At 39.2% G+C, this 13,381-nt stretch overlaps 1 protein-coding gene across 3 annotated transcripts in view; it reads right to left on the reverse strand.

The window, feature by feature from the left end:
- AP1S3 (adaptor related protein complex 1 subunit sigma 3) overlaps window positions 1–13,381 on the reverse strand; it is a 124,616-nt gene that overhangs the window by 65,489 nt on the left and 45,746 nt on the right. For all 3 annotated transcript variants that reach the window (XM_023731348.1, XM_004376367.2, XM_023731347.1), the window contains exons 2-3: window positions 2,580–2,758; window positions 244–352 (exon numbers count right to left, since the gene is read on the reverse strand). In XM_023731348.1, coding sequence (XP_023587116.1) covers window positions 244–352; window positions 2,580–2,758 — 288 coding nt within the window. The remainder of the gene's footprint in view (window positions 1–243; window positions 353–2,579; window positions 2,759–13,381) is intronic.

Raw genomic sequence — 13,381 nt, forward strand, 5'->3', positions numbered from 1 at the left:
GTGTCTGTGGTCTGAAGAGTGAGACACTGTCAGCCTCTTGAAGGTTTGGGATCTTTCGTTTGTTAAGAATTATAGGAAGGGGGAAAGCCTTGTATTCTCATTTGAGGTAGTAGTGTGATCCTTGGTACAAATGCAATATGTATTTTTGACTTGAGAGAGGAGGAATCCGATGAAAGATAGAACTGGAGTTAAGAACAAAGATGGAGATTGTGATGAATTCTGATAGACCAGAACAACACTTACATTTCCAAAGTATCTGTCCAGTAACTCCACATATCGGTGCACAATCTCTAGTGTCAAGAGCTCATTGTCCTGATTTTCTACTGCACAGCAAAAATATAAACTAGCATACCTTGAAAAGAAAAAAATATAAAGTAAAATACGATGTCACATTAAGTAACCTGAAGACAGTTTTGTTCCCAATGAACATGTAAAATCTCCTCTCCAGAGATGCTCCCCCTTCAAGAAGAATTTTAGTTTTTTGTCACATCCAGTATTCTCCCGACATGTAAGAGATTGTGTAAAAGCGTGGTGGTTGGATTATTTCTATTAATTACATGAAAGGCTCTCAACAAAATTTTACCTTGAAGAGACATAATCAGTGGGTCAGAGTCCTCTGTCCCACAGTAAATGCGGTGCAGCTCACGCCCCTCCAGTACTTGTGAATTGTTCTTTCTAAAGTGCGAACCCCTGACCCAGGCTCTCAGGGCCTCATTCCCTCTCATTTCACATGCTATTCCCCCATCATTCTGTACCTGTTCCCTACCACCAGCCTGTCAAGTCTCCCTTCCTCTGCTTTCGGGCGTGTGTTTCTTCTGCCTAAAATACTCTTCTCTGTCCCCTGTTCATCTGGTTAACCCCTATTTCTCCTTAGGTCTTAGCTTGGAAGCCATTTCCTCCAGGAAATTTCTATCCTCTCAAACTGGATGTACTTGCTATGTATTCCCGTGCCTCCTCCATCAGAGCATCTATTTTTTCCTGTCGGTTGCAAGGCCTGTCCCCCCATCTAGATAACTGGTTTCATGAAGACAGAGATCTGACCGAGTCTGCCTTGTTTGCTGTTGGATACTCGGTGCCTGTAAGTATCTGTTGAGAGAACCACCAAAGTCTATTCTTTATACAATTATTTAACTTAGAAACGAACCTTAAGTTTTAAAACCAGCAGGCAGAGAGAGGGGGCAAGCTTTCTGTTGGCAATTACTTTCTGGGATTCTGTCTTGCCACCACCCCCGGGAGGTAAATTAAAAACAGCCTTCACTGACATCTTGCAGGAGGCTAGTGCTAAAAGCTCTGAACCTGGACCATCAGAAGGGGCCTTACCCAGGTACTTGATGGTAATTTACTCCATTCAATTATCAGTCTGTGGAGGTCATCTCTGTTTTTCCCTGTTTGGTTTATAAATCCCCTTTGTAAGAGCATTGCTAGTATGCATTTTCCTTCTGGAAGTTGCAGTATAATGCTAGATGCAGGGTCGGGTCAGCTGTGCCCTGGTTCTGGCTTAAAAAACCAGTTGCTGTGGAGTCGATTCCGACTCACAGCGACCCCATGGGTGTTAGAGTACAACTCTGCTCCATAGGGTTTTCAATGGCCGATTTTTCAGAAATAGATTGCTAGGGCTTTCTTCCAAGGCGCCTCTAGGTGAACTCCAATCTCCAACCTTTCAGTTAGCAGCTAAGTGTGTTAATCATCTACACCACCCAGGGGCTCCTGGTTCTAGCATAAGCAACAGTTATCTGGTTCTTTATCGACAAAATGAATTTACCTCTCAGGGCTTCAGGTCCCTCATCACTAAGTTGACATTCTCTCCATGGCAAGGCGGTACAGTAAAAAAAGAATACTAGTCTTTGGAGCCAGAAAAGATCTGGATATGAATCTTGGCTTTGCCAATTACCATTCATTTACTGTGAATGGGAACTAATTATTTATACTCTTGTGGCCTCAATTTACTCATCTGCAAATATGAACAATAACTAAAATAAGAGCTGTCTAATCAAACATGGTGGCACAGTGATTAAGAGCTACGGCTGCTAACCAGAAGGTCGGCAGTTCGAATCCACCAGTCACTCCTTTGGAAACCCTACGGGACAGTTCTACTCTGTCCTATATGGTTGCTATCAGTTGGAATCGACTCAACGGCAACAGGTTTTTTTTTTTTTTTGGTTAATCAAGCGTAGTCTCCATCTCTCTATGACATGAACCTACATTTTTTTCCATAGTATTTGTTACTAAGTTAAAATAGTTTAACAAGTAAGTAAGCTCATGAGAGCAAGAATGTTGTGTCTTGTGAAGTGCAGTATCCCCAGCCTTTAAAACAGCACCAGGAGTATAATCGGTGCTCAAAAAATAACTGTCAAATGCATACATGCATTATCAATGTGTATGATAATGTGCCATCCTGGTACATGGAAGGCATAATCAATGAATAAGAATTCTTTTCTAATTTGTTGGTATACATATTTGGGCCCCAGTTTTCAAAAATTTTAGTCAATGAAGAGATTGGTGTTACAATCTAAAATGTTCAGGATTAGAATAAACCCAAGCAAAAATTTGAACTTCAGTTCTCATAAAGTTACTCACACCTTTTATAAACAAGTTTTAGCTCCTTCCAGTCAATAAAACTGCTTGTCCTCTGACCACGAGAGAGAATAATCTGAACAATTTCCCGGGTGATCTTTTTCCTTTCTTTGTCCGGGAGGGTGGTGTACCATTTCTGCAGCCGTAATTTTCCTTGTCGACTGAAGAGTAACATGAAATGTATCTAGAGCAAATAAAGCATGGGGCAAAACCAGAGCCTGGTCAACCAAGTCATTTTGAGTAGACCTTGAACTTCAGTGGCATGATTTGCAAAGGCACATAATCCTGAACATATTTTAAAATACTTACCAGCATGAAAACTAGCCCATCTGACAAGTTATTACTATTAGCCATTCAGAGAAAAGAGAAATGTGTACATCATAAATATAGCATAATTATGTTAGGGGAAGGTAAGTCAGGTCAGGTTTTTTTTTGTTTTGGGGTTTCTTTTTTAACTCCTTTTAAGAACCACGGAGCCATTAGAGGGAAAAAAAAACCAAGAAAGTGTGTAACTTTTTTGAGAAAACATAAAATTTATCCTTCACAAGCCAAAAAACCATTAAGAACAGTGTATGAGTTTACTTAAATAAAAATTACATACCAGTTCCATATCACAATCACAGAAACATAATGAGAACATAAAAAAAGGGAGAGGAGAAGTAAGGAAAGGAAAGGACGAAGCAAGGGCAAAGAGTGAGAACACAAGCATCAAATGTAAGCTCTTTAATACATCTTGTGGCATACTTCGGAGCCCTGGTGGTGCAGTGGTGAAGTCGCTCGGCTGCTAACTGAAAGGTAAGTGGTTCAAACCCACCAGCCACTCTGTGGGAGGCAGATGTGGCAGTCTACTTCCATAAGGATTACAGCCTAGAAACCCTATGGGGCAGTTCTACTGGGTCCTATAGGGTTGCTTGCTATGAGTCGGAATCAACTGGATGGCAATGGGTTCGGTCTCTCTTTTTTTTTTTTTTTTTTTTGGTGGTGGCATACTGGGCTCAGAGCTTTAGCATCAATCATCTCAAGTTACAATTGTCTTTGGCATCAGAACGGATTTTTAAACAATTTAAATGGTGTGTGCTTCCAACACCAGGAAGCACCCTGACTTTATTTTCAAGGAAGTCTCAAAATGTGTATTTGAAGTAAAGATTCATATTTCAATGAAATTTTATAAGCTTTACACACGTGGAAGACATTGTGACATTTAGAAGTTTACTTTGGTTCCTTGGAGGTAGGGTGGATTTGATTTTCAGAAACTGTCAATTTTATGACAGATTAAGTTTTCTCAATCCACAGTATTAAAAGATCAGGTTTAGAATCTATTTTGGGGTGGGATTTTTTTTTTTTTTAACAAACAAAATTCATTGTTTTGGTTAATTGTGTCATGGAGGAAACAACATATACTGGAAACCAAAACTATTTACTAAATTTTTTTTTTAAAACTAACAACAAAAAAAATCTTTTTAGATATAAAACACTGAACTCATTTTCTTGAAGGGATTTGGTTCGAAAATCATGGCATAAACCGTAACAACTCACTAGGTGGTGATATCTGAGGCCAAATGAAGCAAGTTCTTGTCGCAGAGCTTCCTCTACCCCTAACCCACAGAATTTGAGGTCCTCTTAATAGTTTCTATTAAGTTTCTTTTCAGTCTTTGAAAGGAAATGGCAGTTATAAGGAGGATCTGAGGGCTAAGACGGCAGCAATAGAAGACAAACCAAGTTAAAAGCCTTGTTCATCTAGAAGCTTTAAGAAAAATGGCCCTCAGTCAGGAATTTTAAATATCTGTTTAGAACACAGCATTTTCTTAAATACCCATTTCACTGTCAGCGCAGGTATAAATAATTCAATAATGGAACATAGTAACTATTGTCTTAGAATCATACCAAGAAAGGTATTTTTGCTTCCAAGCAGAGATAATAACCATAAAAGTGGCTAACAGTCTAAAAGTACAAAATTATATGATTATCAAATCATAAAATCTCAGGATCTTGAGGGAAAGGTTTAGCTTTTGATCACCAATGAATTGAGATTATTCAATCCAATGTCTAGTGACTAGTTAGAATTCCAGTAGAGAAATGAAATCAGCACTCTTGCTTGGTAGTTCACTTTGCCTTTCCTGTCAGAAAATGTTTTCTTCCCATCTACCCTAAAATCTCCTCTGTTGCAATTTAAGCCAATTTTCCCTTATTTTCTTCACAGAGTATACAAAAAGCAGAAATGTATCCCTATCCTGAGTTTCACATATTTAAAACCAAAAATAAATAAAACCAAACTCACTGCGGAGTCGACTCCAACTCAAGGCGACCCCATGTGTGTCAGGGAAGAACTGTATGCTGTACAGTTTTCAATGGCTGTGACTTTTCAGAAGTAGACGACCAGACCTTTCTTCTGAGCCACCTCTGGGTGGACTCGAACCACTAACTTTTCAGTTAGTAGCCAAGTGCTTAACCAATTGCATCACCCAGGCAGCCTCATATATTTGAAGACAGCCTTTACGTCTACTCTTAGTCTTTTCCCTCCAGAAGAAACAACACCGGTTTTATGTCCTCTCCTATTGGTTCTATTTTGTGACCTAATAATCATCATTGTTGAGGGCCTTTGGGATTTCTCCATAGGCTAAACACTACTTCTAAATTGGTACATCCAGATCAATTCTCAAAGCTCCCATGAAAGGCTGGAACTACAGCTGAGTTTAATGGTGGATTACTTTCTAGTTCTGTGTTGCAACCTCATTTTAGGATCAGGTGCCTGCCTTCTTAGCATGGATTAGCAATGTAAAACAATGAACAAAGAACAATTTTTCATTCTAACAACGAATTCGGAGAGAGGATGATCAGGAACATGATACACACATCCATAAAGCCCATATGAAATGTAAAAGTGTGTCCAAATTCAGTAGAAGCAACAAATAGACTCAAGTTTATCTAAAAATTCCATCACATATGACAGTGTTGAAAGACTGGTCCTCTCAAGTTCTGGGGCCTGCTGTGCGAACAAGGGTAGCTTGTGTTGCGGTGACTGTTACCTCTAGATTTAGCGGTGTCGCCTTAGAGAACTGGCAGAATGAACTGTAGTGATTCACAAGAGTTCATCACCTCTAGCAATTAAATTTATCCAATTTATCAATTTAGTCATTCAAGACACATTTGAATAATGTATTTCAAGAGGTTAGTCAAATATTTTTGACTAGCATTAGCTTGAGAGTAGTTTAAAAAAAAAGGCAAGCACAGGGCCTTTTCAATATTTACTAAGAGCCAACTTATATTCAAGTTGATGTCATAAACAAACTTCATCTGACTTTAGAAAATAATACCCAGACATTCCTTTCAATAATGTTGCTGAGAAGAGCAATGGAGAGACTGGGAATACTCTCCCAGGGGAAACCAACTCCAGAAATAACCATAAAACCCAGTGAAGTGTGTTGAGCAGCACTGACTTCTTACATTAGGCCTAAATCTTTGTCTTCAAGTGGACACCTGGCTCCACAAGTCCCCTCACCCCCACCCAGAAGGAGCCACTTCTGTCGGCGTCCTTCTTAAGGGGTCTAGTTCTACTAGAGATGATCCCTCAACTCCAAACATGTCAGGTTAGTCCAAGCATTCCTTGTCCTCAGTGTATCCACTAAAGCAATCCTTGAACTAACTGGTCCCAGCCCAAAATTCTCACTTTGACCCAGAACACAAAAAACTACATCCAGGGCGGCTACTATATAAGCTCTGTTAGGTCTTTGAGGGAAAGCATGCAGCAGCCTAGTAACAATCCACTTACTTTGCTGCACTGAACCACTGGTAGCATCTTACTTCTGGTTAAAGATGAACAGTAAAGGCTTCCAATAGAAGCTTTGGTTTTTAATGTTTGCAAATCTCCCTGCTCCTGACCTAAACCCATGAAACGGACCCACAACCAGCTTCCAAGAAGAGAGAGACCCAGGAACCTTTTCCTGACCCTAACACTGTCACACGATGAATATCACCTTTTCAGGACTAGCCTGTATTTCAGGATCTGGATGCGAATATAAAAACATAGAATATGTTCCTTTCCTCCAATTCCATCAACCGGTTAGGCCTTCCCCTGACAACCTGGATCACAGTAGACATCACTTAAACAACACTACAGCTAAGATTCTCAGCTCTTTAGCCCCTTTTCCAACCTCTGCACCCAATTTGCAAATTTACAAACAGCATTAGTTCAGCTATTCTCATGTTTGCTTCTTTACCAAGGCTCCAGGTACTCCTGAGAAAATTCATAGAAGTCTTCACAGATTGGTGCTAATATAAATGCATGATATCCCAACTCAGCTGAATCTCCAGTGTTATCTGGAAACGTTTCCCATGTCCCTCCTCACGTAAAGGGGCAAGAGCTCTGCCTTCTATCCCCACCATGGGTTATTCCAAGTCACTACCATGCCCCTCATATTTCCTATCTCCATCCTCACTCCCTGACTGTAAGCAGAGGATAAAAGCCATTGTGTGGGGTTTCCTCACCTCCTCCCACACCCACACACCCATATACACACACCTGGTCACAGCCATGCCCAACCCAAACTATTTTCTTCCTCCATCAGGGAACACAGCATCTTCTCGTGCTCTGCTTTCTACCCTTACCTACCTGTTCAGGGGTGTAGCTTCATCATTCCTACGCTGTTAATCTATACCCCTTTCTTCTGGGGCTACTTACACGTAGATAATGAATAAACACAAGTTTCTCTCTGCTTTAAAACATCAGTGAGCTGCTCTAGGGTACTGATCTTCCTGAAAAGTGTCTCAGCACTAAGTATCAAGAATCTTAAAGTAACCACGTCCTTTGACCCAGTAAGTCTATTTTTTAAATTTATCTTAAGGCTGTGCCTTATAATGCAGATAGATATTAAAGTATTAGATATTTACTGCATTTCTTTATATAAGCGCACAAATGAATAAAACTGGAAAATATCTAAATATTCAATACTAAATTTTAATATTTGTTAAATGATTTTAATGAAGTGAGAAGCCTATGAGATAACACTAAATAAGAACTATAAAAATATAAAATTGTACCTGTAGTATTGTAGCAACAATGTAAAAGTACACTTGCATAAAAATTACATGAGGGAAATACACTAAGTTCTTCATGATGGTTATCTTGGAATAGTAGAATTTATAAATGTTCTTTATACTTGCCTGGATTTTCAAAAATTCACATGCATGATTTTACAATCAGAAAAAAAATGCTTAATAAAAAGAATATCAGCATGCTTAATAAAAATCAGTCAACATTCTATCTGAAGTTCTAATATTAAGTAAATGTCAAAGTTTCTTCAATAAATAAAGCTACACCTCAAGGAGACCGCACGCTACCCAGGAGACTGTAGTATGGGAAAAGAGTATGGACTTTGAAACTAGACAAAATGGGTTCACAGAGTATGATGTGAACCATCCCTATAATGCCAGCTACACGTGCATGAGACAAAGGCAGTAGATAAGGAGCATATAAATATGGTCATCATTGCTGTGTTAGGATGGAGAAGTCCTACTAATGTTTTTTTCCTCTAATTTCAAAACGCTATTTAATTCTAGCAATGAAATAAAGAAAGAAAGCGAAGGCACAGGGAAGCATAAACCTATGGTTCACGCTTTATTTACATTAACTAGAACATTGTTTTTGCAATAGCAGACTGTTATTCGATAGGTTGTAAAACCAATTCAGCGGCTCACAGCCAGCATTTTTAATGAAATAGAGTAGAACAGGACAAAACATATCAGAACAGTTGCAGTAATATTTCAAAAAAAATGTTTGTTCTAATTGCATGTATTTAATCTAGGTAGTGTTGTAAAAGGAGCTCTGGTGGTGCAATGGTTAAGTGCTCAGCTACTAACTGAACGGTCGGCAGTTCGAACCCACCAGTGGCTTGGCAGGAGAAAAGAGCTGGCCACCTGCTCCCATAAAAGATTACAGCCTTGGGAACCCTATGGGGCAGTTCTACTCTGAAATATAGGCTTGCTATGAGTCAGAACCGACTTGCAGGCACACAACAATAACAGTGGTGTAAAATGCATTTCTTACTATTGGTTGTGGTTTAAGAAAAAAAAAAAAGGAAGACGACGATGAAGACCTTGACATTGTGCTAGTAAAGAGGTCATCCAAAATGAGGTTTAAAAAAACAGCCAGAATAACATAGTTTCTGAAGAAAATGTTCTACATTCTACCTCAGTGAGTAGTGTTTGGGGTCTTAAAAGCCTGTGAGCAGCCATCTAAGATACTCCACTGGTCTAACCCCTCGGGGAACAAGGGAGAACGAAGAAAACAAGATACAAGGAAAAGATTAGCCCAAAGGACTAATGGACCACAACTACCACAGCCTCCACCAGACTGAGTCCAGTACAAATAGATGGTGCCTGGCTACGACCACTGACTGCTCCGACAGGGATCACAACAGAGTCCTGGACAGAGCTAGAGAAAAATGTAGAACAAAATTCTAACTCACAAAAGAGACCAGACTTACTGGCCTGACTGGAGAAAACCCGAGTACGGCCCCTGGATACCCTCTTAGCTCACTAATGAAGTCACTCCCAAGGTTCACCCTTCAGCCAAAGATTAGACAGCCCCATAACACAAAATGAGACTAAAGGGGCACAACAGCCCAGGGACAAGGACTAGAAGGCAGGAGGGGACAGGAAAGCTGGTAACACGGAACCCAAGGTCAAGAAAGGAGAGGGCTGATGTGTCATGGGGTTGTTAACCATTGTCATAAAACAATATGTGTACAGTTTAATGAGAAACTACCTGTTCTATAAACCTTCTTCTAAAGTACAATGAAAAAAAAAAAATTTAAAAAAATAAAAAGTCAGAAAAAAAATGTTCAAACACAAATCTAGTCAGTAAGGAAATGTTAACAGTATCTCTAGGACCAGAAAAACAGCTTTTTATTTAATAGTGTTAATATTTAAACACTTAGAGAAAGCTGGGTACCAGGAAGAATGCTCATATATATTTTTTCAGTGTATGAGAAGCAACCATTTGGAATGAAACTCTGGGTGTGTCAAACCACTGTATTTTAAATAGAAAGTTAGCCTTCAAAAAGGGCAGTATAAGACGAAGTTGCTAAGTCTGTTAGAAAAAACAGAAATATAACCCTTTGACACAGGAATAAATTCAAACATTTTTTAATGCTGACAGATTAAACAGACAAGTAAAATGGTAAAAAAAAAAAAAATATTTCACTCATTCACAAGTATCAATGCTGGCATTTCAAGATTAACCTGAGATGATCTCAGGGCAAATAATTACATCAACAGTCAAAATAATTGTACTTCAGAGAGATCTTAAGAAGTAAATCATTTATTCATTCAACCAGTATTTACTGAGCCCTACTGTACACAAGGCATTGTACCACCCACTATAAGCAATACAAAAACAAGAGTCTTTTACCTTGAGAAGATTACAGTTGTGATAAGGCATCAAAAGCGATTTGAAGGTAAACATATTGAATTGACCACAAGCCTTTAACTCTTCTCCCCACAAACCACCACAAAAATGACAACAGTAGAATTTTGAAAAGGTTATTAACCCACAAAGACAAAGAAAATGGGAGAGGAGACAATAACAGGCAAGAGATTTCAAGTCTTTGCAAGACAGTAGGAGACAGGAGAGTGATAACCAATTTAGCAAAATAGGGAAAGCTGTAACTTAAAAGGTGGGTTCCAAAAAGGACCCAGCCAGTTCTCCTCAGAGAATGCCTGAGAGCAGCAGATTGGGCTATCATTTCCCCAAAAGACTAAGGATAAGGCAAAGTTCTAAAAGTAGCAAGATTGCCTGAAAGTCTACCTATACAGTAGCTGGCATTTACCACCTACAGCGTTTCCAGAGAACATACATGCACACCACACACACGCACATCACAATAAGTTCCTAATTGCTTTATACAAGGATACAGGGACCTAGTGGAGGCAAGATGGCCACTTAGAGCAAGTCATGTGGTTGGAGAACCTCTTAGCACAACTTTCTTCAGTCATTCAGAGTCACATAAGGAAAACAAGCTGCCTTCACCTTTGGAGTCAAGGAGTCTCAGCTCTTTAGCTCCTTTTTATACAATGGCTTTCATCTTGGATCATACCTAAACTCATTCCTTGCTCATAATAAGGACTCAGTAAGTATTGATGGAACTGTTAAATTTTGAGAAATGCAACTAGTCCTGTATAATATTCTGGGTAGAGAATTGCCTTGGATTTTTTATAAGGGTTAGGGAGCACTATGGTTTTCTTGCAATAGCCTTCCTAATAAAGCCCAGGATTTTATTTGGCATCATAAGCTTACAAATGGGTTTACTTTTCTTCAGATGCAATAAACTCAACTAGCACTTGGTCTATCTGCCAGATCTTCTGGCAGCTTATCCTAACTGGTTTTACAGTTTCCTGGTCAGAAGACTTAATGGTACCACAAACTGCGAGATCAAGCTACCATGTTCTCTCTGCTAGATCAGTTATAAAAAAAATGTTACACACAACTGGTCTCAGCACTCATTTCAGGGCTCCATGGCTTACATTTGCATGCAGGGATGAGCCTTTAACAACTATTGCGATTTTCTTCCTCTAACCTTCTCTGAAAACCACAAGGCAATCCTTCCACTGCTGCTGCCTCTCAAGCTTCTCCCTTTGGTCTGGGCCCCTATCAGAGGTGCTTTCTAAAAATTGAGGAGTGTCTGTGCTCCACTGGAGGGTCACGCTCTACTGCTAACCGAAAGGTTGGAGGTTTTCAAGTCCACCCAGAGACACCTTGGAAGAAAGCTCTGGTGATCTACTTTCAAAATATCATCCATTGAAGCAGAGACTCAAACAGAGTCATGTACACCAATGTTCACTCACTGCAGCACTATTCACAATAGCCAAAAGATGGAAACAATCTAAATGACCATCAACAGATGAATGGATAAATAAAGTATGGTACATACATACAATGGAATACTACTCAGCCAGTAGGAGAAATGAAGTCTTGATACATGCTACAATATGGATAGAGCTTGAAGACCTTATGCTGAGTGACATAAATCAATCACAAAAGAACAAATATTGTATGAGCTCACTTATATAAAAAGACAAGAAAAGGCAAAGGTATAGAGACTAAAGTTTATTGGTGGTTACCAACACAGAAGGGAGGGGAAAGGTTGGGCTACTGTTTATGAAGTACTGAGTTTTGGTTTATGGTGATGGAGAAATCGCATTGATTAAGGGCAGGGTTGCATAACCGATTATTGCAAACTGCTGTCCATAAGTTGTACACCTGTAAAAAGTTGAATTGGCAAAAGCTGTCTGATAGATATAACGACAAAAAACAAAACAAACAAACAAAAGAATAGCTGTTGAGCCTGTTCATGTACAACCAAAAACCTCATGGGATTTCGTTCCTTCGTTTGGAGGTTTAGGATATTGGTTTCATGGGACATCCCTGGTAATTGGCCTAATAACGTGTTTAGTGATGCTGTTCTACCGTCTAGTTCCTTATGTAGTACCTGGGGTCTTAAAAGCTTTCAAGCAGCCATCCAAAGCACAACAATTGGTCTCTATTTGCCTGGAGTAAAAGAGGAAGAAGAAAAGTCTGGAATCTGAGGAGGAAATGGAATGTGAGGCTAAATCCCTCCATGACAACTGCCCCATTTGCCACAAGACTAGAAGCTAACCGGCTACCTTTACTGAACATTTTGAGCAAAGATTCTGTAGAAGAATCCTGATCAAGAAGGGGAAAAGGTAGAACAGAATTTCAAATTCTCACGGACTCCAGACTTTCTGGAGCCATGAAGGCTGGATGAACCTCTGAAACTACTGCCCTGAGATAATCTTTAAATTTTAGACCAAAAATATTCCCTGAAATCTTCTTAAAACCAAACAATAGTTTAGCTTAACTAGTAAATATGTCTTCCTTGAACAGTGTGCTTTTTCAAGATTAATCTATATGGGATCAAACTGACAACAGCAAATCAAAAGATTAGATAGAAAACTTAGAGGGTAGTGAGTATATGTTAATGGGAGAGGAACAACTCAGAAAAGGTGGGTGAGAATGGTTGTACAACTCCAAGAATGTAATCAATGTCACTGAATTGTACATGTAGAAACTGCTGAATTGGTGTTATGTTTTGCTGTGTATATTCTCAATAACAACAAGAAAATAAATAAAATTTAAAAAACAAAAAAAAACTATGGAGCACAGTTCTACTCAGACACATATGGGGTCACCATGAGTTGGAGTCAACCTAACAGCAACTGGTTTCCAGCCACTGAGAGAAGGGACATCCACTGTTTCTTCTCCATCGTCATGTATTTGTCTTATAAAAGAGCTACAGCCATATACAGTTTCCTCTTCCACAAGCTAAGCTGCCTTCTCTCTAAGCTTAAGTCTTCAGTGATCAACCTTTATTACAGATTTTACCAGTGTATAGATTTACCTCATGTAAATAATATTTGCCAGACTGAAGTTTCCTAGGTGTCATTTACAGATGTTTTCAGGATGAAAGTTCACTCACACTGCCAATCCTCTTAGTGACTCATTGAAAGAAACTTGCTACTGAACAACACCTTGTTCAAAAACTACTAGGTTATAGAAGAAATTAAGGATGGAATAAGGACATTCATAGAATCACACATCTTACCTGAACCTTTGGGACACAGCAAAACAGTGCTCAGAGGTCAGTTTATAGCAATAAAACATACATCCAAAAAGAAGAAAGGGCCAAAATCAAAACATTAACCCACAACATGAACAAGTAGGAAGAGAGCAGTAAAAAACCCTCAGGCGCCAGACGAAAGGAAATAGTAAGAATTAGAGCAGAATTAAATG

The sequence above is a fragment of the Trichechus manatus genome, unplaced genomic scaffold, assembly GCF_000243295.1.
Source record: "Trichechus manatus latirostris isolate Lorelei unplaced genomic scaffold, TriManLat1.0 scaffold00041, whole genome shotgun sequence".
In the NCBI taxonomy this organism is placed as follows: Eukaryota; Metazoa; Chordata; class Mammalia; order Sirenia; family Trichechidae; genus Trichechus; species Trichechus manatus.